At 43.5% G+C, this 26157-nt stretch overlaps 1 protein-coding gene across 3 annotated transcripts in view; it reads left to right on the top strand.

The window, feature by feature from the left end:
* The window catches only part of LOC109425248 (uncharacterized), a 163273-nt gene extending 138885 nt beyond the window's left edge, over positions 1–24388 (top strand). The window contains exons 3-11 of one of the 3 annotated variants that reach the window (XM_019700496.3): positions 6549–6988; positions 14319–14516; positions 14648–14973; positions 15032–16044; positions 17726–18033; positions 18104–19130; positions 19803–19926; positions 20210–20361; positions 20433–24388. In XM_019700496.3, coding sequence (XP_019556041.3) covers positions 6549–6988; positions 14319–14516; positions 14648–14973; positions 15032–16044; positions 17726–18033; positions 18104–19130; positions 19803–19926; positions 20210–20361; positions 20433–20657 — 3813 coding nt within the window. In that variant the 3' untranslated portion in view covers positions 20658–24388. Of the gene's footprint in view, positions 1–6548; positions 6989–14237; positions 14517–14647; positions 14974–15031; positions 16045–17725; positions 18034–18103; positions 19131–19802; positions 19927–20209; positions 20362–20432 lie in introns of all 3 variants that reach the window. The other 2 variants (XM_019700495.3, XM_019700497.3) reach the window with 2 other exon arrangements.
* Positions 24389–26157: the final 1769 nt, after the last annotated feature.

Below are 26157 nucleotides of genomic sequence, written 5' to 3'. Positions count from 1 at the left end.
TTTTTTCAAAAAGAAAAAAAAACTATTTAAAAATTCTTTCTCAACGTTTATTTGATATATTATATGTGGGCGAGTTACAGTAAAAAATTCAGCTCAATCGGAGCATTGATTACGGAGAATGAAATGTGTGCAATAAGCGACTTTGCTTAAAAATAGAACAAAAATCGATTTCAAATCATCAACCTTGTATGGAAAGTCGAAAAAATTTCTGCTCTACTGTATTTTTTTTCCTTCGCGTTTTTGAACTCAGGGCATGATTCTACACCAAAAATGATCATCAGCTTACCGAGTTCAAAAATGCTGTAAACTAGTGTAATTAGAGTATACAAGTACTCTTATAAGCTTAGCTCCTCTTCCCAAACGCTCTTATAACATATTGAAATGAGCTGGTTTAGGTTGGATTCGCCAAAAAGTGATGGTGCTCTATAGACACCATGAGCGTTAAAGGGTTAAGCATTTCACTCCACCTCTCCACCACTACGCACCGTATCGTGTCATTCAATGCCGGCGTTGTGGTGCGCATACATATGGCACATCCAACGGATTCGGCACTGACTATTCGCTTGGAGTCACGCAAGGCCGTTCATCTGGTTTGTCTCCCTCTGATGTTGATCGTTTACCATGCGAGGGGGTCCTACACACACAATATGGCATTGTCGAGTTTTGTTTTCTTCGGTTTGTGAGGGTTTTGGGTGTTTTACAAGGGCTGAGAGTGGGAGGTGGCACTGGTGATTTACCAACATCGTGGAAGAAGAAAAAAAAACGTGGTGCACTGATTCGTACGAATGTGGTAAGCGATGGTCGACGTCTGGTCTAGAAATCGGTTCAGTGATCATTTCGTTCCGGTGAAATTATCACCACTGAATAAATCATTGAAAGTTGCAACAAGTAGATCGGTGTGTGCCAATCTTCGACGCTGGGAATGTATACTCATGACAACAAGTGAGACTGATGTATCATGAGGTTGCTCATGAAATATGTAGCTGGATTTCATACGGGAAGATCGAATCGTATATCTGGAACTGATGATGTAGTTATTAAAACTCAGTCAATTTAATACAAATCAAAATTTACGTAATTCTTTGGCGACTCTCAACATTTAAGCCAAACCAGTTCACTAGGTTTGGGCTGCAAAACGGTGAGTCGATAAGGAGAGCGTCCAACGTTCATAGTTCTGGTCCTCACAAGCTTCCACGGATCAAGCGATGACAAAGGCCGCCAGCTAAAAGTTGTGTGCTTAGACCAAGCCCACCCGTGGGCTTAATACTACACACGCAACAGCACGTCGTTAACGATTTTTAATTTCGTTATCAACCCATTTTCGCACCGGTCGTTCGTTTCCATGTGAGTAAAATAATGATCGGTCGCCTTTGCGCACCGGTGGTCTCTATTCTCTCCGAACCATCGGTTTTTTGCACTTCTGTAAATCATCGCAATATTTTGTGTATTTCTATGGGGTTATTGCAAATCTTATTCAGTATAATAATTTGTGCTCATATTATGAAAGATGGGGTTTTGGATAAGACTGAAAACTGTTAGTAAAAACTGAATTCAAATAAATAATACCTTTGGAGATTTGTACCAGTTTTGGTACGTTTAAAGATATAATTTTCTCAATAATTTATGATTGTATTTAATCCCGGAATTCAAGCAATCTTTTTTTTTAATTATATGTTTGTTGCTTACTGTATGACTTGTAGGTTGAGTTTTTATCTAAAATAATATTCATCTCTTCAATATTCATGTTGCTTTTCTCGCAAGATATTTATCTGAATTTGAGATTATGAGCATCTTTTTTAATAATTAGGTTCATTGAATAATTACATCCCTTGCATTTCCAACACATTTATAACGTAGTTGTCTCCTGTACAACTTCGCGTAGGTCAAGATTCTTGAATCCTAGTCATAGTGGAAGCTGTCTTCTAACAGTCTGCGATAAGTTTGCGCAACCTTTTTTCATTAACGTGTATTTTAACATCAGCTAATTCTATACTCAGTCACAGTTACAAAGCATCACTCGCAAATCTTAATATATATATTGCGATCTTTTGGATGCTGGAAACAAAACAAAAACAGCAATCAAACCAAAACTCTTTTGCCTTTTTGAAACATACACGACAAAACGAAACGCGAGGCACAGCTCTTTCAAAGCGGAGGATCTCAGCCCGGAAAGTGAAGAAAGAAAACCTTGTGGTCACTTATTACCGTCAAATAGTTTCTTTTCGGGTTATTGTATTTTTTACGAATAATCAGACTTTGGCGACGAAATTGAACTCGCCCTAATATAGTACTAACCTAACATTTTTGACACATTTTCGCCTTCTTTCCCCGATTCAGACGAAACCAGCTGATTTTGTTATGAAAACATAAACAGCTGGTAGCCAAGAACAATAAGGATGAACGTAAACATCGGTGAACCAGCTGATTTTGTTGTGTAAACATGACCAGCTGGTGGACCGAGAACAAAAGACCTTAATGGTAAACATTGAGACGGCCGGCGAAAACTGTCGCAATATCGGGCGAGTTGCAAAAACCCTGCGACTGAGATTGGCAGCGAAATCAAAAGCGAAATATGAGTACGACGAAATTTATCGCATCAAAGTTTAAGTCGAAAAAAAATCGCAATAGAAAATACGCACATCTTCTCGCCGGAATCTGCGTCGGATGACGATAATTTTGAAACTTGTCGGAAGGAACTTCGCGAGTTATTTATTTGTACATTTTTCTAAATGTGTGAAACTAAGCTTTACTTGCTGCGTAGAAAACGCGGCTCAAACATGTACGTGTTAAAACAGCAAAATTCACTGAATCACTATACATTTCTTCAAATATTAGTTTCGAAACGATCGGTCGAATCAAAAATAAAGGTGCGATTATGAGCAATCGTAACTATTTTTAAGAGAAAATCAATACATTTTCGATATGCATGATCCTAAAATTGGCGAAGAAGCGAAAACTTTATTCATAACATACTTAAACAAAGCTTGTCAATTTAAACGTATTATTTTTCTGCGTTTGTATTGTCACTCTATCACAATTCTATGTCAGACAATTTGTTGTGTTATTCGTGTAACGATCTATGATATCGATTGGTTGAAAATTTCAAATATTTGATACAAACTAAAATAAATTCCTACCTATCCAAAACAAGAAAATCATTCTCTAGAAACTATATACCTGGCAACAAATCCATACTCATGTTCTTCCGTCTCCTCTTTACGCTACCCAGAGAGGTAAACGCGAGAGAGCGCACGAGCCTACGGATAGAGACCGTACTTTGCGTGTCTCTATATTCTAAGCCCTGCTACGAACCGTACGTAAACTTTTCGCTTTCGAGCCCTACTTAGCAGCGACCGGTGCGGTTCGCTTCTTTGTTCGGGGCTCTACTTAACCTTAACACGCTTGATTGAGCCCATGAGTGGGCTTGGTCTTAGCTGGTAGTGCAGCCTTGGCACTGTTGTCCTTCTGACTTCAGCTAGATTGAGGAGGTACGACCCGAGCGTCTGTTTACCGAGGAGGTGCAGCACACAAGTGGAACGATTTTCACGAAGTCCGTTCATCTGCTTGGTTTCGCTGATGAAATTGATATTATTGCTCGTAAATTTGAGACGATGGCGGAAACGTACATCCGACTAAACAGTGAAGCCGGGCGCATCGGATTAGTCATTGATGTGTCGAAGGCAAAGTGCATGATGGCAAAGGGCTCCAGGGAGACGGTGATGAAATCGAGGCGGTTGAATAATTTGTATACCTGGGCTCACTGACGACCGCCGACAACGACACCAGCAGAGAAATTAGAGGCGCATTGTGGCAGGAAATCGTGTTTACTTTGGACTCCGCAAAACTCTACGACCGAATAAAGATCGCCGTAACACGAAGTTAACTATCTACAAAACGCTGATTAGACCGGTAGTCCTCTACGGGTACGAAGCATGGACCCTACGTGCAGAGGACCAACGCGCCCTTGGAGTTTTCGAACGGAAGGTGTTGCGTACCATCTACGGCAGAGTGCAAATGGAAGACGGGACTTGGAGAAGGCGAATGAACCACGAGCTGCATCAGCTGCTGAGAGAACCAACCATCGTCCATACCGCGAAAATCTGGAGGCTACGGTGGACGGGTCACGTCATCAGGATGTCAGATAGCAACCCGACTAAAATGGTTCTCGAGAGTCATCCTACCGGTACGCGAAGACGTGGTGCGCAGCGAGCTAGGTGGGTCGATCAGGTGGAGGACGATCTGCGGACCCTACGCAGGGTGCGGAACTGGAGACAAACAGCCATGGACCGAGTGGAATGGAGACGGCTACTATGTACAACAGAGGCCACCCAGGCCTTAGCCTGATCAGTAAGGTAAGTAAGTAACTGTATACCTGCCTGAAACGTGAAGCAGCAAAAGTCGGACTGATGGTGAATGCGTCAAAGCCAAAGCCGGCGGAACTGCGAGCGATAGGACAAGCCTAGGTAGCAGTATTACGATAGACGGAGACACTTTAGAGGTGGTTGGGGACTTCACCCACCTCGGATCCTCCGGATTTATGTGGTACCATTCAGGATTCCAGCTAGTTTCTTGCTGGTGTTGGTTTGGCAGGCATCATACATTCCTTACAAGAACAAATGAGTTACGCGATGCTGTCATTGATGGTTGGCCAGTATACTGCCGTTCTACGCATAACTGTCCCATGTTATATGGGATTCCCATATAACATGGGACAATCGGGCGTAGAACGGCAGTATACATAGCTGCCAGTATATATTGCGTAGCATCTGGAGAACTTTCTTCTGGTATTTCGATGGGATACTAACCGTTTACCAGAACCAAGGTAATCAGTTACTAACTAACAAACCTTTTTTGGAATGGAAAACCGTTGCCAATATTCACTGACGTCACTTCTTTTTGTAGACGGGCCCTGCTGAACTTATTGGGCGATTTCGTTTAGAACTGGATCTGCTTTGGTTTCCTCTTGAGTGACATTGTACTTTAGCGGCAGGAATTCCGAACATTACTTTACAGCATCCTTAAAAGTGCTTTCCAGTTCGTACTTCTCATCTATGTGAATGTAGCCAAAACTGTCGATTGACACGTACTGAATATCTTAGTCGTGAGAAGGAGTTGACGCCTAGCGTGTAACCTTTTTGAGCCAATCAGTATCTTATTGGTAGAACCGGGTATTCTCTTTTTCCAACAAATGTTTTACGGTCACAGTAGGTATCAGTGAGCAAACAATGGAATCGGATGACGGCAAATTTCAAGGCTGCTAAACCCTTTGTAGATTTCTTTGACTGGGTGAGACTTTTGGACATTTGGCTGATTGCTTTTAGGGGTCGTTAACATGTTCTATGCTGAAGCTTGCATTTTTTTAATATTCTGACGGTGAACCGGTACGGTAGAAGTAGGAGAATTGGAGTTCTGTTAAAATTGCATCTACTATCTACTGGAATGCCCCAGAGGCTGACTTGATGCCGAAGGATAAGCGGATGAATTGGTATAGCCTGGATGTTGAGTTGACGGTTAGGAGAGTTTGTCAGCTTTCATACGCCTTTACCTGAAGATTGAAGGCATCGGAAAGGTCGATATGGCTACTGATATCCTGTCATCTACGAGAAAACATCCGAAACGCTGAAGTTACCCAGCGGATATTGGTTGGACTCGAGGATGTCGTTCAAACACGTTGAAAAGTGGTGCAGATCCGTATTCTTTTTTTGGGCTTCGGTGACCACTATTAGTGCATTCCAGTCCGATAGGTCTGCTATCTTCAATACCCTCAGACTCTGAAGTCGTTAAATTTATCTTTTAGGCGGTACCATCCATACTGTCGGATACCGGACGCTCTGACCAAAATACTGGAGTAGAATATCCTCGCAGATAAAGCTTGACCTTCGTTTTGTTGGTGAAGATCTTGCTGAAGACTTAAGACTTTCTTGCTGAAGACTTAAGGAATTTTGTCTGGATGGCATCCGACTGCTGACTTGGTGGCAAATAGAGTTGATTGGCGCATCCCAAAGGCCCAACTTGTTCATCTGTTCATCCATAAAGCAACTAAAACCTCGTTCGGCGACATCGTTGATGGTTACGTTACTCCAGAAAACGGATAAGATGTTGAGTGGTTCGTTACTGTTAGGCACAAAGGTTGAGATGCTTTTGGCTTTGACATTGCATCAATGATAACGGTGATGGCCTCTGCATACTTTCTTCCATGGCTGATGAAGTTCACGAAGGTGTTCCAAATGAAGACTAATAAAAAACTTCCAAAAGAAATAATTATCTAAAGCTCATTAGATCATCATGATTTCCGTTCAACATAAATGCAAAAATGTCGATCTCCAATCCCCAGAATCAAGCTGCGTTTATTTATTTACCTCTTTGCAAGCTGCTGTTAATCCGATGTGTCTAGTGTCTGTAGCAGCGATGTTTACAATATCAATTAAAACAGTTGCACGTGGTGATGGTGCTATTGAAGCCGTCCTATTTCCAAAATAAAACAACAACTGGCCTGACTCACCACTGAATCCACCCTCACTCATGCCCGCTTCTCTTCTCCTTCGCAGGGCGTCAACATCAAGCGCACCGATGCATCCCAGTGGTGGGAGCTGTTCGACACAAACACCTGCCGTTTCTACTACTACAACGTGGCTTCGCAGAAAACCGTCTGGCACCGGCCGCAGAACTGTGATATCATTCCCCTAGCGAAGCTGCAAACCCTGAAACAGAACACCGATCCGGGCGATCGGAAAGATGGCGGAGGAGGCGGCACCCTACAGCACCATCACAGCTCTTCCAAGCATGGGGGCGGTGGCGGGGGTTCGGGGACAGTGGGGAAATCATGCGGCCATCGGACGGGAACCGGAGTGATGGACTACAGGGATCGGGATCACCATCGGAGTTCCAGTTCCGGACATCGAGGAGCAGGAGGAGGAGGCCATCACGATAAGCGAAGCAATAGCGACCTGCTGGCGAGTCCGCAGGGGAGGCACAGTTTGCAACACAGGTGAGTTGCTGCTTTCAATCTTGACCCTTTGGCTTTGTAGAAGAGTGATGTAGATCTTGAGCTAGTGTTGCGTTGAGGTTCTTCAAGTGGACGTTACGTCCTACGCTTTAAGATGTTCTGTTATTAACTTGTCTTTGATTTGGTATCTTCTTTATGATGTAAGTTCGCTGATGTTGTGTACGGATAGCGAAGTAACGTTTTATCACTAAACGTGCCATCCAATGACGTCGACTTTGAAAACCTCAAAATCTTCATTTGCGTACAGTATGCGTCAATAAAAAGTGTAAAAATATGCTACAGAACGGTACGTGGTACTTTATCATTCATTTGGCACTTTGTGAACTCTGCTAGATCTAAGAACGAATCAATATATCAAGGAGGATCAGAAGCCTATATTTTTTATTGCGTGAAATACCAGCAGGTTAAACGACTATCCACGAAACTGAAAAATTTGCATCTTTGGCAACTATCATCCGATTTCAGAAAGCTTGGACTCATTGGGATACGAACAAGATACTTGCATATCTATCCAGCCAGATAAGGTCTCAGTATCATCTTTTGTACATAGAAGTCGTCTCTATTCGGCTTGGTTCATGACTGTACGAACACTCTGCGAACAGTCCGCAGATCGTCCTCCACTTGATCGACCCATCTTGCTCGGTAGATCGTCTTGTACCGGACGGGTAGCTATCGGGAAATATTGTTGTCGGATTATAACCACTCATCATGATGACGTGCCTCGCTCACCGTAGCCTCTCGATTCTCATGGGGTTCTCTTAACTCCTGATCGCGTTCGCGTAGTCCATGGTGTCCATCATCATAGACTACCGGTCCAATCAGTGTTTGCCTTCGAGCGACGGCAAACTTTGTTCGATAGTAGAGCTCTGCGGAGTTCTGCAACATAACTTTCTATTGATTGGTCCGCCATTTTCGCCGTAGTTCAAATACGATTCGGGAGACCATCGAAGTAACGGACCTCCACTTGTCCGCCCCCGTACACATCCATTCAACAACGTTGTAGGGAGTGAGATCTCTACCGCATATCTCCTGCATACTCGAGCGTGTCTGGAAGTAGCTCTCCAATATCCGGCATAGGATATCCGGGACTCCTAGGTGGTGAATGGTGCATTCAATGCACTAAGGGCCAGAATCGCAATCTAGCGGAACAAAATTAATTACTCCAAAACGAAGCACTTCCGGCACATGGTATCTTCGACAAAGTTGCTTGACATTAGCTGGGGCATCTATTGCTAAGAGCGTAGTAGTTCGCAAATCGTCCGCATAGGTGGCGCCACTATCTAACTTCTTTATTTTACGTCCTAGAGTCTTGGCATCTTCGGCAAAGTTGTTCATTTTGGCAAAATAAACAACTCTTTCTCAGATGTCAAAATTCCACAGCCTACTGTTTTCGAGTTATTTTAAAAATAAAATACATTCCATAAAAAACAGTTTTTTAAGCTTATTTTGACATTTTTACTAAAAACCATGTGAGTTTATTTTTTTTCCTAATGTAAATATGTCAAACCAAACACATTCTATGGAAATATATTCAATATTATCATTAAAAATTTGAAATAAAAATACAAATTCGAAAAAATAGTGTGAATTTCAAGCCTTAATATCTCACAAAGCGCAAAAAATCGCAACTTCAAATTTTCAGCAAATACGAAGCAATACTAGGTGAACATACTGTAAAAAAATTGGAGAGGTATTTTTTGGTGTTTTTGAGATAATAGCTTTTTAGTAACACCATAAATATAAGTAGTGCAAGCGTGTAACTTTTTACTGTTACACATTAGAGAGTTTATGTCTTCGAGAAAGTTGTTCATTTTGACTAAATATACAATTGTTCCTTAGACGTCAAAATTCCACGGCCTACTGTTTTCGAATTATTGTATATAAACTATATTTTATTGATAAAAATTGTTAATAAAACACATTTTGATGAAATAGTATGAACTATTTTTTATTGTTTTAATTTTTACGATACATAGTAGGCCATGAAAATGTCAGTATACTATTGTCAGTATGGCTCAAAGTAACTTTTAATTTTTTGCATGTTATTTTCAAAATGTTTTAAGCTTAACCTTTTTTGTCAATCATTTTAAATTTTAGAGCTCAAAATATCTTGCCGAGAGCTCGTGGATTTGTTCCTGAATGGAAAGGACGTTGATCAATCTCTAGAGATTGTGAAACTGGAGCTCCACAAAACTGATATTTTCATGACCTACTATGTATCGTAAAAGCATAAACAATATAAAATAGTTCATACTATTGCAACAAAATGTGTTTTATTGACAAATTTTATCAATAAAATCTAGTTATTATACAATAACTCAAAAACAGTAGCCCGTGGAATTTTGACGTCTAAGAAACAGTTGTTTATTTAGTCAAAATAAACAACTTTCTCGAAGACATAAACTCTCTAATGTGTAACAGTAAAAAGTTACACGCTGGCACAACTTATATTGATGGTGTTACTAAAAAGCTATTATCTCAAAAACACCAAAAAATACCTCTCCAAATTTTTTACAGTATGTTCACCTAGTATTGCTTCGTGTTTGCTGAAAATTTGAAGTTGCGATTTTTTGCGCTTTGTGAGATATTAAGGCTTGAAATTCACACTATTTTTTTCGAATTTGTATTTTTATTTCAAATTTTTAATGATAATATTGAATATATTTCCATAGAATGTGTTTGGTTTGACATATTTACATTAGGAAAAAAATTAAACTCACATGGTTTCTAGTTAAAATGTCAAAATAAGCTTAAAAAACTGTTTTTTCATGGAATGTATTTTATTTTTAAAATAACTCGAAAACAGTAGGCTGTGGAATTTTGACGTATGAGAAAGAGTTATTTATTTTGCCAAAATGAACAACTTTGCCAAAGACGCCAAGTCTCTAGGACGTAAAACAAAGAAGTTAGATGGTGGCGCCACCTATGCGGACGATTTGCGAACTACTACGTTCTTCTCAATAGATGCCCCTGCTGATGTCAAGCAACTTTGTCGAAGACACCATGTGTCGGAAATGCTTCGTTTTGGAGTAATTAATTTTGTTCCGCTAGATTGCGATTCTGGCCCTTAGTGCAATGGCGGTCCAGTTGACGCTGTTGAACGCATTCTTCACGTCCAGCGTAACGATCGTGCTATAGCGGGTTCCCGTTCGCTTCTTTTGGAGCGCTATCTCGGCGTTTTGGTTACAATCATAATACCGTCCACCGTCGATTTATCCTTCCGTAAGACGAACTGGTTCTCCGAGAGCCCAGAGTCATCTCGGTATAGAGAATCAGTCTCGGCAGAATGATCCGTTATAACAGTTTCCCGGCGATGTCCAGAAGGCAGATAGGTCTGTATGCCGACGGGTTGTCAGATAGATTCCCGGGTTTGGGCAATCTAGTTTTGTATTTTCCACCTCTTTGGAAATTCGCTACTGTCCCGGCGTTCAAGGAGTGTTGACGCGCCCCGTTTTGGCCATGATTACCTTGTAGGCATAACGCCGGGGGTCGTGTTGGCTGTTTGGCAGAGATTATCGTTGCACGTTTGCTTACGCGCCTTTGGTCAGTGCCAGTTTAGCTGCCCTGTATGCCTCACTTCGCTCCATTTTACCCTCATCGGTGCGAAATCTTTGCATTTTCCTCCGAGCTCTGAGGCAGGATGCGCGGCCTTCTGCGATGGCCTTGGCGTTGCGGCGTTGAATAACCGACTTAGGATTCCGACTAGATCGTCGCTAGACGATCCATGAGCAATCGCTCCATAAATACTGGCTTATCGAAGCGCGAGGTCATCCATCCCCGATGACGATCGATGACCTTCGGCTGTGGCCGTCTTCCTCCGTGTACCACCCTGTATCGAATCGCCAGATGGTCACTGTGCGTGTATCCATCGTCGACCCTCCAGTCCGATCCAGGTTTTAGATCCGAGCTTCAGAGGGTCAATGGTGGACTCTGCGCCGTTCCTACTGTAGGTTTTTTTGTTTGTCGCCTACGTTCACGACATCCTCGTTCAGTCTAGTCAAGAGCCCAGCCTCTCGCGTTAGTCTAGCGGTTATCCCACTCAATCGCTCAGGCGTTGAACTTGCGAAGAACTGGATCAACTTTGGTTGCTTGTTGGACCATGCTGGAACTGGCAAAAAAAACGCTATTAACCGCTACTGACCTAGAATCTTCATCCAAAGTGGTGCAGGCCAAGACGAAATCCTCGTCTGGTTTGGCATGCTGGTTGATGAGCCAGAACAATACATCAGCATTCACGAACTTATCAGTCGAGACGTACTCCATGAAGAAATCGTAGTTGGGTAATGTTAGCGCAAAGCGCTGAATCCGGTTGGCCGTGTAAATCGGGATGCCCTTTTTGGACCGGAACTTGCTTCCAAAATATGAACTCCGCTGCAGTTAGTGCCCGGGAACGGTACTGGATGACTTTGCCGTCAGGGAACTTATGGCTTATAGTTACCGCAATTCCAAATGATAACGCGTCGGTGGACACTATTATTTTTTGCAACGAGTCATCATGGGTGAGCAAGAGGTCGGAGGACAGTATTTCCTTGAAATTGTCGAACGCCTGCTGGCATGTTAGGGTCCAGTTGAACGATGAGCTTTGAGTAATTCGTCCAACGGATAGCGAAGAGTTCTCGTATTTGGTACGAATTCCCCATTATAGCGCTAGCGCGTAAAGCGAACTCCGCTGATGTCCGTCGATGGTGGTACGTGCTGAATTGTTGCGATCTAGACAGGATCCGGGCGGATTTCATGGCGATTCAGCAAAAGACCTGAGTACTCGAGCTGATGTTTCACAAAGGAGCACCTTCCAGGACGTACGGTGGATCCGTTGCAAAACTAAGTGAAGATTGCACTGGTGTTTCCCGGCGTTCTTGCCTCCGACGATGACAACGTCTAGGTAGCCAGATGTACTCAGGAGTCCGGCCAACATGGTGTCTTATCATCTGCTGTAATGCACCTGGAGCAGCTGGGCGGCAATCGATTATATTGATACAGGCCACTGTGTGTATTAATCGTGAGCATGCTGCGGGAACTTCCAGACTTTCTAGACCGAACCTCTATTTGAAGGAACGCGTCCGACAGATCGATCGTACTGAAAGCCGTATAACCCAACAACTTGGAAAAAATGTCCTGTGGCAGGGGGAACAGGTATTGATGAGGTTGAAGCTGCTCATTCAGTCCAGTGGAGTAGTCTCCGTCTCCATACATGCGAATGCTGCCATTTGCCTTCCTGTCCCACCATGATTGGCGCTGTCCATTCGGAATAGTCTACTGGTGAAATGATATGCAACCGTACCACTGTTGGAGTATGAAACCGGTCGACAGGATTCCTTGAGAGGCCCAGCGTGTTGCTGGACAGCTTGGGGTACGCCTTCTGCAAAGAACTGGCATCAACAAGAGCATCGCTTACCTGAATGCAAAAGTTATCCATCGGTAGTGACCTAAGGTTGAACTCAACGATGAAGTCGATGTGCAGTAAGTTGAGCGAGCGCTTGGAGACGAAAATTATGTCCGCTGCCGTATCCAGCTGCAGACGCACAGGTATACCGTTGATTTCCATCTGCACGAATCACCGCTTTCTCTGGACGTTTCAGACGGTAAGTGCGACGGACTTGGTGGAGAACTTTTCGGTACGCTGCTTCCTTGGCTTGAACGATCGCTTGGGACTTGAGCAGTAATCCTCTTCATGGCCAAACTGCCTGCATTCGCTACATCGGTGATTCCGAAAACTGCAGTGGTTCGAGAAATACATCGTACCGTAATTCCAGCACTGAGTAGCTGGTATCTGATTGATTGATTTATCTTTATTTGAGAGACTTTCAGCCCTTGGCTGGTTCGTCTCTCTAAGCTGGTATCTTCGTTTGGTCATCTGGCGCTCGAGGAGCATTCCGTCTTTCGTTTGACCGCTTTCGGAACTTACTCTGATGCTGTGGACCTCTTTGGATTGCTGCAAGCAATCGATGGACCTTCGATCATGTCGTTTTTCAAGTTAATAAGCCACTGACATTCCTCGATCATCACTTTCAAGGTGACGTCATCGTAAACGTCTCGATCTTCGCCAACGACCTGGTCCGTACATCAGTGTCGCACTTCAATACGCAAACAAACACCAAACATTTGAATTGCTGCTCGGATATCTTCGATAGCTCGAATTCTACGCACATTTCGTCCACCCGAACGTAAAAGTGACGTAATATTGAGTCGGGGCTCTGGTGATGGTGAGCGTGCTGCACCGTTTCTTCACCGTTGACTCCGTATGGTCCCGAACAGCGCTTTCTGCTGTACTGCTGCAGAAACCCCTGGTTGGATTCGCGCTGTTTTTGAAGAAGCTGGTTCGTGACTGCCTGCTGCTGCAGGAGATGTTGTAAGATTTGCACACGATGACACTGTCTGCCGAACTCCCTGGAGGGTAAATCAGCTGCTGGCAATACATACTGAGTATGCTGACCAGGTGGACTGTTTCTCGGATGTGTCCTTGAGGAGGCAGATGCTGCTGTTGGAGGAACTGTGGATGTCCGTTCGGATGCTGATTCCAATCAGGTGGAAAGTCTAGGGGCACAAAACTACCAGATGATGTCCTCGGCTACGTAACAGAAGATGGCTGAATTGACTGTTCTTGCCCAGTTCTGCTGACTGCTGTTCTTCTCCGACTGTTTCTCCAACTGTCCAGTCTCAAATTCTGCGCATGTGTATCCGTCTTTTTCAGTCGCTCGAAATGGAGATGATATTGAGGGATTGTTCAAGGACTCTTGAAAATTTGTGAGAGAATCATTATAGATTCCTGTTGCGATTCTTGCTGAATATCTGAAATGTTTTGCTAGCATATGGGGATTTATTAAGTTCAGAATTGTTCTGGCAATATGTAGTCATCACACAAATCAATCAAGCACATTAAAAAGTCAGCAAACAATATCATGTCGATTCGATATTCCTACGATAGTTTTCTTAAAAAGGTTAAGTACAGAGTCAGTAGTATAGCTCTAATAGATTGACTTTGGTTAAACTTTTATCGACGCATTCTGTAAATTGTACTGGAGTGAGATTTTTACCTGTTTTCTTCTGTTTCATTTTTTCTCTTCTTTTTTATGTATGTATGCTACGCACTTGAAACGAATTCAACCACCAAAAATATCTTCCGTTGCTTCCACCACCCAACAAAACGCCTTCTCATGGGCGCCGTTTCTCGTGTGTGTGCCTTCTATGTCTATTGTCTTACCTAATCGATGTGCGCACCCACCATCCCAAGACTACCACCCAAAACCACCGTCACTGACGCTGGGTTCTCGATTGGCCGCACCGGCATGGACGAATCTCATAAATTTTGCAGGCACGGCCATCCCAACTCCGCCGGGGGCACCGGTTCCCGCAGCAGTCAGAAATATCTGGACTCCGGTAAGTCCAGCGACAGCAGCCTTTCGAGTGCTCATGGCTACCACCACCGACGCATGCCGGACGGTGGCAGCCTGCGGATAGCTTCCGGAACCCACGGGAAAAAGCACCCCGGTAACTCCGCCGGGGAGAACTGGTAAGTTCGCTGAACACGTGCGCCCTAGATATGTACGCCGGTGGTTGGTGGTAGATCTTTTTTAGTTTTTGTTCTCCCGAGTATTATAACCGTACCTAATCCATTCAACGTCTCGCCCTTCTTCAAAGCAGCTATCGAATGCTCCAGGAGAGTTCCAGTTCGCACAACATTCCACACTCGATACCGTCGTCATCTACGGAGAAGCTCGGAATCTCGTCGTTGCACCACTCGCCACTGCCGCCTCCGCACCAGATGCTGTCGTACTCGATGTCCAACTCGTCGGACCTGGCCGGTGGCGGTGGCGGTAACCTATCTTCTCCATCGCACTCGATGAGCACTCCGCAGTTCAAGAAGAAGTTCATGCATGATGGCATGGGTACCAAATCGGGCAGCACTGGCCTTAAGGACGGCAGCAGTGGACTGGTGTCCAAACACGAGAGTTTCGATTACCCCGGAAGTAAGTTATCAATACGCATATGAGTTCAACATGTCTAATCTCATTAACTTTCCTGTAGACGCTTCATCATCGATCTCACTGACCCGCTCGGGTAGCTTCCTGTCATCAGCTGGCATCACCTCGGCAGGTCCCATGGTAGGAACTCCGGTATCCGGGCGACCCTACCATCACCACTCTTCGCCACAAGCCGCTCAACCGCAGCATGGCGGTTCCTCGCACCGGAAGGGTAGCTTCGACGGTAACAACGGAGGTGCCAGCGACGACTCAATGCACGAAAAGTACTTCAAATCTGTCGAGAACACTCCGGTTACCCGACGGCGCCATACGACCACATCCTCCTCGGCGAAGTCTTCATCTGTGCAGCAGAAGCACTCGAGCGATTCCAGTCCTCAGAGCCCCATCAGCCCCCAGCAAGCGCAACAACAACATCAGCAGCGGATCGCGCGGCCGTCGGCTCTGGCCGTGGAGCTTTCCCCAAGTTCCGGATCCGCTGTCACCAACAACTACAACAAATCTAGTCAGAAAAGTAACGACCCCGAGTTGTTCAACCTGGACCTCACCAGCAAGCCGGAGAAGTACCTGGATAAGATGAAGATCGACAAGGGTAAGGTGTCGCCCAGCTCGATCTCGATGGGAGGTGGACCGCCGCAGACGGCCAGTCTGCAAAAAACGTCCTCCTCCAGCGGTGGAAAACTATCGTCTAGTCAAAGCGAAATGGCTGCGGCAGCAGCAGCTGCTGCTGCTGTCCACAACAACAAGGTGCTCAGCAAGGAGCAGTTTTCGCTGAATTTGAACAAGCCAAACCTGGAACGGCACAACAAGGAAATGCAACAGCAGAAGCAGCTAACGTTGGAGAAGAAATCCGGCTCCGGTTCGACGCAAACCGTGGCGTCCAACAACTCGTCGTCGCACAACAAAGGTTCACAGCAGCAGCAACAACAACAACAGCCATTACTGCAGCAGCAACAGCAGGAACGGAAAAAGAGCAAGAACCATAACAACCAAGGAACAGGGTTCGACTTCGATTACGACAACGGGAATACGTCGCCACTGTACTGCAACTGGGATAAGGTAAGCGTACTTTACATGACTTGCTGAAAAGAGGTGCATGATTCGATACCTGTTCGCTTTTTTCTTTGTACTATTATATATAGAGCACAGCATACGGCGGTTGCAATGATACATGTTTCTAAGCCTTTGATTCCTTCAAGAGCTCTTGCCAAGATTGATTCTTCCAGGAGGCACTCCCGAGATTCTTCCAGAGATTTTTTCTGGGATTTCCTTTCCAGGAATTCCATCCTAAAATCTGCTTATAGGGTCTGGGACCATTTGGGCAGAAGCACCTATTTTGAGCACTTTCTGCTTTAACTCAGTCAATTTCAAACCGATTGATTTGAATTTTTGCGCATCGCTAGATACTGTGCGTATCTGATCCTGTCTCAAAAATCGAGTCAATAGTTTAAATGTAATAGCAGCAAGTGCCCAAAATAGGTGCTCCTGCCGAAATGGTCCCAGACCCTAGTTTCTTTTGGAATTTCTTCAGAAGTTTTTTTTTACTTCCAGTAGGTATTTCTGAGAATTCCAGCAATTTTACCCGGGATTTCTTTCGGGATTCTTCCAGGCCTTCTCTCGGGGATTGCTTCAGGAATATTTTCTAGAATTCCTCCAGAAAGTCCTTCCAAAATTCCGTCAGGGATCCCTTCCAGGAATTCTATGCGAGATTAATCCTGGAGTTCTATCTGGGATTTCTTAAAAAAATCTTTCTGATATACTTTCAAGAATCCTACAAGAACTTCTTTCAGTATTTATCCAAAAACTTCCTCGGGATTTTTCCAGGAGCTCCTTCCGGAATTCTTTCATGAACTGCTTCTGGTATTGCTTCCAGAATTAGTTCCGGGATTACAACGGTAATTCCACCGGGAACTTCTTCCGGTATTCCTCCAAGAACTACTTTCTGAATTCTTTCGAGAGCTCCACCAGGGATTCTTCCGGGATTTTTTTTTCTGAATTTTTACCAGGAATTGCTTCTGGAATTTCTTCAAGAACTCCTTCGTGGATTTCTTTGGAAACTGCTTCCGCGATTCCTTTTGGAACTCTTTCTGGGATTCCTCTTGGAACTCATTCCGGGAAATTCTTATGGAATTCTTTCAGAAACTGCTTCCAGAATTTCTTCAGGAACTCTTTCCAGGATTTATCTAGGAACTCTTTTCTGAATTCCTTCAAAAGCTTTGCTTGGAATTTCTGCAGATCCTTCTGGAATTCCTCTGAAAGTTCATTCTGGAATTCTTTCAGGTGTTTTTTTTAATGAAAATCCTTCGGAAGTTTATTAGGGAGTATTTTGAGAAATTCCTTCTCCAGTTTTTGTTTGAGAATCTCCTGATGAAGGTCCTAGAGGATTTCATTGAAAAAAATACTCCAGCTAGTTTCTTCTGATTTTCATCTTGACCTGTTAGGAGTATCTTGGATAGAATTCCTAGAGAATTCCCGAAACTCCATGAGAAATTCCGTGAAGTCCCAGAAGGAATCTCAGAAGAAACTCCTGGAAGGACCAAATGCTATATTCCAATACCAGTTAAGCTCCGTATTCGGTTAACGATGAGGAAATAGACTTTACGTATGAATGGGTTTCAGGCAAAACTAATAAGACTGATAGTAAATAGCTGCGTTTGAGTTCTGTTTCTCAATAGTGTGTCATTGTGGTCCCTTCTAGTCTTCTTCCCCTAAAATTTTCCTCCAATTCCCTCCGCTACAGGAAAAGCTGGAACACCTGCTTCCGCTACAGCACTACATCCTAGAGCAGGCGAAGCTGTCCGGGTGCTACGGGTTCGGTGAATTTCTCGACTCGGACTCGTTCCACTCGGACAGCCAGTCGGAGCATTCCTTCTCCGGGCACGAGCCGGACAACGAAGACTCGGACCACTCCGACGGCCATGGGGACTACCTGTCGCACTATCCGTACGAGGAGTACGGCGCCTATCGGAAGGATGACGGCGGCGGCGGTGGCGTTTCGTACTACAACTTCGAATTCAACTTTGGCGACCGGGATGAGAAGGAGGATATGTAAGTTACGGGGTGTGAGGGATGGTCTAGCTTCTAGTTGAGGTAACCGGTTCCTTTCTCTTCGGAACAGATCGGAGGAGGTTACGGCAAAGCTGGAGAGTATCCAGGATCAGATCTACAGTCCGGTGAAGAATCATCCGCCGCTGCACAAGTATTCGCCGTTCCATATGGCGAAGCAGAGTTTCGAAAGTTCCGGCTTTGGGACGGATTCTACGCCGGATCGGGGTGCCTCGGCGGACAGCAGTCAGACGGGTTCGCAACAAAGTCAACAGAAGCTGAACAAGGCTACGCTGCTACAGAGGTTCCAGGAGAACTTGTTGTCGCACAGTCCGGGAAGTGTGGGTAACAACGGGAAGATTGCGGAGATGGCACTGCTAAAAGAGTGCGACATCGAGAAGTTCGCTCAGGATAACCTGAATCTCCACTCGAAGGGTATCTTCCGGAAGAAGTCGTCTATTCAGGACATGCTGAGCTGGACGCCAAATGCCATCAGTAGGCCGATGCTTTCGCTGGCGAGAGACAAGGCCGGGAAAAAGATGGCAACGGAGCTGTTCAAGTTGGTGCAGATCTACATGGGTGACCGGAAAGCCCGGGTTGGGATGAGCTTGAACTCGGTGGCCATCGATATCATTGCAATGGCGATGGGTCAGGCACAGCTTCGGGATGAGCTGTATATTCAAATGTGCCGGCAAACGACGGAGAATCCAAGTCGGGACTCGTTGATCCGGGGCTGGGAGTTGATGGCCATATGTTTGTCGTTCGTTCCGCCTTCGCCGACTTTCCAGCCGGCACTGCTAGGGTACATCAACAGACATCGGGATCCGACGTTTGCGACCAGTTTTCCCGAGGTGGGCAAGTGGCCGATCCACGTGCAGATTTCGCACTATGCGACGATCGCTTGCCGGCGGTTGGACCGGATCGGAAGCTCCGGGCGGAAACAGGCCAAGAAGCCCACGGAGGATGATATCAATCAGGCGAGGGAGCAGATCTTCCGCGATAGCATGTTCGGGAATACGTTGGGCGAGGTGATGGAGCTGCAGAAGGACAAGTTTCCGGATCTGCAGTTGCCGTGGATCCAGACGACGCTGTCCGAACAGGTAAATTTTATTTGTTTTCTTTTCAATCCGGAACATCCGTGTATTTATATGTGTATGTGTACGAAAGTCAAGCCACTTTGGATAGTGAACATCAACCGAAATCTCTTAATTCCAATTGACGTGAAACACTGTCCTATTACCTATTTTTTTATTGAAAATGGACCAGTCGTTCCTGAGTTATTTCTATTCCGCACGGCTCTAAAACCATCCAAATAGTGATAGGAATATCTAATATGGCAGACAAAAATAAAAATGGCGGCTGTTTTAGTAAGTTTTATGCTCTTAAACAGTGAACTACAAGTATGTTTAGACGGAAAGACGTCCGGGGTCGAGGAATGATGATCAAAAAATCCAATATGGCAGATCAAAATTCAATATGGCGGACAAGATTTAAGATGGCAACTGTTTTAAGGAGTTTTAGGTTCTGACACTATGCAACATGAGTACGTTTGGAATGGGGAAGAAGTCAGGAGTCCAGAACTGCCGGGTACAGCATAGTTGTCCCATGTTAATATGGATTCCCATAGAACATGCAACAACTATGGTATACACGGCAGAGAAATGATGATCAGGAATCTAGAGTGGCGGACCACAATCAAATGGCGGACAACAGTGAAACCCTATATCAGTAAATAACGAAACTAGGGCTGATGAGACTCCTTCAACTTCCAGGTTCTACTGCTGAACGGAAAGCAAACCGAGGGAATCTTCCGAGTGCCAGCCGACGTAGACGAGGTTAACATGTTGAAAAACCGCCTGGACCGATGGGAGTTTCCCGAAAACAAAGGAACAATGGGTAAGTGGTCGTGCGGCTAGTGTCACCAAGCATTTAGTCGCATCGTGCTAAGGAGCGTGGGTTCGATTCCCGCCGCAGCTGTCAGGAAAAGTTTTCGGCTGTGCCACTGGGCGTTGCATGCTAGTCCGTTGTCTAGTGTCGTGCTTCCTTAAAAGAGCGAACAGCTCACTGGAAGTACTAAACGTGTCCGTGTTTTTAAAAAAAAAAAAAAAAAAAAGTTGCAAGAGGTTAGGTTATGTGGTTCACAACATCTCAACGGTTTTCGCGCTGTCTCGTTTCACAGATGCCCATGCCCCAGCAAGCCTGCTGAAGTTGTGGTACCGCGAGCTGTACGACCCGCTGATTCCGGACGACCTGTACGACGACTGTGTAGCCACGGAAGACCCGGCGGAGGCGGCGGCCATCGTGGAAAAGTTACCAAAGATTAATCGACTGGTATAACCTCTAAGTCTGTTCATAAAAGAACTTCAACTGAAGCACCCTCTTTCTTCTCTTGTTTTCGACAGGTCCTGACCTACCTAGTGCACTTCCTGCAGCAGTTCGCCCTGCCGGATGTGGTGGCCAGCACAAAAATGGACTCGTCCAACCTGGCGATGGTGTTTGCGCCGAACCTGCTCCGGTGTCAATCGCAGGACCCCAAGGTCATCCTGGAGAACGCCCGCAAGGAGATGGCGTTCATGCGTACGCTTATCCAACACATGGACACCTCCAGTGTGGCGTATCTGGTTTGATTCGGCGCCCGGATCAGTGCGAACGAAGCTGACGACTGCGACGACAGACGAGGTTTGTTTGTTAGCTTTCCACACTTCCTGTGCGGTGCCGGGTTTGTTCGGCATACGGCACGGTGGAAACTCGAAGGCTTCCGTCACAGGGCGGAAAGGCCACCAAAAAGTCAAATTGTACAGTTTTTGTTTGTTTTTAAGGTTATAAAAGTATAGTTTGTTTTATTTTTGTTTTTACATGGTCGTTTTTCGCCAGAATATTTTTTTTTCCTGAAATGGGGCACCAATTCTACACCTATGCTAAATCTCTGTTTCCCGAACAAACCGAATTTACTTGCAGATCTCATAACTGAATACTCGTACTGATAAAGCACCAAGTATAGAACTTTCGTCAGATTTTGTTAATGAAAAACGTTCATTTTGCTCTAGAATACGTGCGCATGCAAGATAATTTCTCCAGATATTCCAGTGATTCACTTGAACCTTTGGGTGGGATTCTAATATGTTAATGCTTCCATACTTCCCAGTCCATGCTGGTACAAAGGGACGACGGGAATAATTTTACTACAAAACTCCACCGACTTTTTTTTCATTTCTGTTGATTGATACCTGTGCAGCCGTTACGTGTTCTCCAGTGATACACACCACGTTTCACTGGCGTACAGCAGCACACATTATACGTTTGAGTTGAATATTCTGGCACAGAGAAACAGACGTAACACTTAGAACAAATTTCATTAAAAAACATCGTCACGAAAAAGGAATCACCCAATGCTTAACGTACTGTGTTTGGCCGGGCCGCCACTAGATGGCGGTAGTGAGCAAACGTCAAACAAGAGCAAAAACAATGCCAGCGCCGCGAGTGGTCGATCGACCTACTATTGAATATTTGAATCGACCGTTCAAAAGGTAATCGATGGGAAGCAATGAGAGTATGACGTCTGTTTCTCTGTGATTCGGGTTTAGGCATTCAATACAACCTTGAACTCCCTAAAGAAGCTCGCACCTTCTTGACTCGTTCACCTATGTTAACCCTCTAATACCCAACCCCGCCTTTAGACGGGGTATAGTATGAGCATTTTTGTAATTTTTGTTTTTTGAAAAATCAAAACTTTTATATTTTTGGCTGATATTAAGGACTGTTCTGTATATCTTAAAATTGTTTTTGGTGTATTTTAAAACGTATTTACATTTTTAAAAAATAATTGAAAAATAGATGTTTTAGTCACCTTTCAGAAATCATTGTTTATTCTGTATTGATTCGCTACAATTAACATATTTTAAATTTTTCTCAAATCATTCTATCCTAGTTTAATAGTTTAAGGGAGTTGAATACACTCTAAAATTATTTTCCTTAAAATTACACGGAAAACAAAATTTCCCATGAAAAAAATTTAAAATAAAAATATTTCAACAATAATCATCAAATCTCAAAATATTTCCATCTCAAAAAATCCGTACCCCAAATAGGCTTCCAGGAAAAATATTAAAGTGTGGGGATGTTCAAAAATAAAAATTAGAAAAATCAAAAACCGAAATTCACAAAATCGAGAATTAAAAAGAATCATCTTCGAAAACATGTTTAAATCGTTTTTAGATGACGAAAAATGATATTTAGATCAAAATCAAAAATTTGGGTATTAGAGGGTTAAGCTTGATACCGCTATTGGCCGCCATATGGCTACCAAGATATTGGAAGCTTGCAACGTTCTTCACTGTTTGCCCAGCTACTGTAAAACTAGCCTGTTTTCAACCACTTACTCTTGTTGACATTGATGGAACGACCTGCCGCCGAAGAGCGATCGGCAAAATCTTCGAGCTCACATATCAGAGCGTCGTTTAGTTAAAACAGCAGCGTAATCAGCCAGTTCGAAGTAATTTAGGTGCTCCAAGGTAGTGGGCTGCCACAGCAACCCACGATTTGATGCATGATCAACCGCACCTACCAGGATTTCGTTGATTACGACGAAGAACAGTAGCGATGATATATCCTGGCCTCACACAGCGACAATCCGAATTCAAAGGAACATGATTAGAACAGAAAGGAATACTTTAGTGAAATAATTGATCATTTGGAGGAATTTCTATTGCATTCGCTATAAATGTAGAAAAAACTTGTATGTAGTTCTCTTCAATATTCTAATAAGGTGTAGAATTGTTCACCCAAAACCGCAATACAGGCATTTCGTGATCGATTTCACTTTTTTTTTTGTACCACAACTTGAGTTACCCACATCCTGTGAATCCTTCCGAACCGCTTGTATACCCAGTCGATTCTCAACTCATGATTTCTTTGAACAAGTTTTACGAATCTTTACCTAAACGAACACACAATAATGATAGAGACACACACACACACAAAACATCACTACTTAATTTAGAACTACTAATGCAAGTTACGAAACACAAACACAACAAAAAAGCGAAATCCTTAAAACTACCAAGCCACAATAATAGTACTTATAAATATAAACGCTTTGAATTTAAATCCTGACGAACAAACCGCAGTTTCTCTAACGAAAAAAAAAACAACAATTATACCACACAGTAAAACATATAATCCAAAAGATGCCGAATGTCAAAAACGTAAAACTGCTTCGAATATCAAAATTTGATACCACTATCGTAAGTATCAAGCTTCGAGCTAGAGAGGTAACCCATCTTCGTAGATTTCAATATTGGTTACAAATCAACCACCTACCATAGGATTTTACGTTCATTCCTTAACAACCCCCACCCCCAGTCGTTAATCCTAATTGTCATATACATACGTCTTACTAGTTTAGGTTTTTTTTTGTTTCTAGTGGTCCGAAGGTTACGAAGTTAGGAACAAATTCTGTTTTTGAAACACAAAACGAACGCGCGATTTCACACAAAGAAAACGCATAAACCAAACCAAATTTTTAATATTAGCGTTTAGGCTATTGTAGGGTATAGTTTTCAATTTTCCCCCGTTCTCTTTAGACATTAGTTGAGAGGACAATTCCGCACCTAACCGGATACACGCGTGACATACGCAACCTCACAGAAAAGGCTTCTATCCAGCACGCCTCGTTTCGGGCGCATCCTATATACCTTTCAACTGTTTTTGGCTCAAAAGCTCCTATCTGCCATCACGGGAAAATATTGATTTTTTGATAATAGATTCCGTTCTATTTGGTATACAATATTTCCGAATCGACAAGTTCAAACTACGAAACTCACACAAATACAAAGTAGTCAGTTTAGTTAGGCCCATCCGGCTCCACTCGTAGAATAGGCCTGGAACCATGAGTAAACTCGATTCACACTTCTTTCCTGTTTTGTTCCGTTAGTGAATCGATAGGTTAGAAATTAGACGAAATAAAAATCAAATATTCAATAAAAACAATACAACAATCAACTATCAACAGCAAGGCAACACAAAAAAGAATCACAACACCTATTTACGCTGAGGCATTTTGGGAGAAACCTATTCTATACATAACAAAAATACCTATAAACAGATCAAATAAAAAACACTTTTCCGACTACAAAACGAACGGCGACGAACGACATTGTAGAGAGGGCACGGACACACGACCGTAGAACAGGTGAAGCAAACGCGAGACAAGTGACACAATTAAGTGAAACAGCAGCAACACAGAAGAGAAACGCGAAAAAAGGAACAAATTCGTAAAACTATTATAATCTGAGATAATATATAATATATATGAATGATATAAATTATATGAGAAATGCAACAAAGTCATCAAATTGAAGTCGGTGGGAATTTTCTTCTGATGTAGAAAGGAAAGAATGGCATAAGGTATAGTGGAATTTAGGGATGAGTATTCTCAGGAGTCTGTTGAGAACATGCTCAAGGCATGACATGTTTTTACATTCTTACATTATTGTGCAAACAATGCATGGTAATGACAAAAATAAAGTTCTACGAATCTATTTCTATCACCTTTTGGGTATCTTATTACCTTCTCGAGAATCTAATAGCACTGATGGGCTATTGCTTTGGCTCCTCGTGTTTTCGCTCCTATCGTGGCTTTGGCGTTCCAGGCGTTATCCAGGCCTCATCTGTGATCCACTGCTTTCTCTAAGTTCGTAGCTCACTCATGTTGTTCTCATCAGTAGCGAGGAAAGCGCTCTTGATGGCGTTCCTTTGATTTTCTACGCTGGCTTCCGCCTTCCAGAATATTCGCAGCACAGCTCTTCACCTCCTCGACGTGTGGGTTTAATAAAAGAACCACCGTCTAGTACATAACAAAGTATACTATACAGACAACTACGATCCAACTATTCTTCCGAGATTGCTTTGCTACCATTCCTCCTCAAAATTGGAGTCCTTGGAAGGCGGCCATGCGGCTATTAAGCGCCGCCTGGTCCACGTGTTAATGGGAGTATCTCTTTCTATATTCAATGAATAAAGTCCTACAGTCATGGTTGTTAAGTTCTGTTCAGGTTCTTCTTCAATTCCAGCTCGTCTAGGGACCTCAGGAGAGATTTAGGGACGACTTCGATTGCCGAGAGGACAACCGGAACTATACGGACGTCCTCCAGGTGCCACATCTGCTTCAACTCCTCCGCTAGGTCGTGGTACTCGATTATCTTGCCGGAGAACGTTGATTGGACATTATGGTCTAACGGTATAGCGATGTCGATGAGGGTTATCCGCTTCATCCTTTTGTTGTTAACCACAATGCACAATGGGTCCAGAGCCGCATTTACGAAGACAAAAATGTTTGTGCCTAAACCTTAAGATTTAGATACACGATGTCTTTGGGAAAGTTTCTTCATATTTTTCGACCTTTTTTCTCATCATTGTGGAATTAGGGTGGTCCCTCTTGTTTACCTGATCCAAACATCTGCTTTTTAATAGTGTTATGTACGCTTACAAAATGTTCTACAAAGTTGTAAAAGAACTTATTTGGAGTAAGTTTGCCGAAGAAACCATTATTCTATCTCTTATGATTCCTAACTTATATTTTTTTAAAGAATCATGTTAGGGTAATTCATGAAATTCAGTTTTCTTGCAATAACTTTTAATCCATTCGTTTCTCGTAAAAACTTTGTTCCGAGCACTTTTAGAACTATCAATAACGCATATTTTTTCCAAAGAGCTCAATGTTCTATCTCATTTCATTTATTTACACTCTAAAGAATTTTCACGTCCGATTTACGTGAAATATCACGTAGCTCATCCTTGTTCACAAAATCTCAAAAGTTACCTGACGTCAGTAACTATCACCCGATAATCACGGCGTATGCACCGCCCTGTTTGGTAAAATCCACCCAATTTTCACGTAACTCGTTTGAATGCGTTTGTGTTAGTGAACTTCTGACTTGGAAGTTTCCGCCAAACGAAAGCTACGTGAATTTCAGGTGTGCAAAATAAAAACAATATGGCGTTGAAAGTAAGTTGGTGCAGGAACCAAGCAAGCTGCTGCGAATATTAAACGGTAATTTAATTGTTTAAGCCAATAGATGATTTATTATAAACAGTGTTTTATTATTTTCCTTAGTTTCAGAATCAGGT

The sequence above is a fragment of the Aedes albopictus genome, chromosome 1 (assembly GCF_035046485.1).
Source record: "Aedes albopictus strain Foshan chromosome 1, AalbF5, whole genome shotgun sequence".
Lineage (NCBI taxonomy): Eukaryota > Metazoa > Arthropoda > Insecta > Diptera > Culicidae > Aedes > Aedes albopictus.
This window is presented reverse-complemented; position numbering and strand designations above follow the sequence as displayed.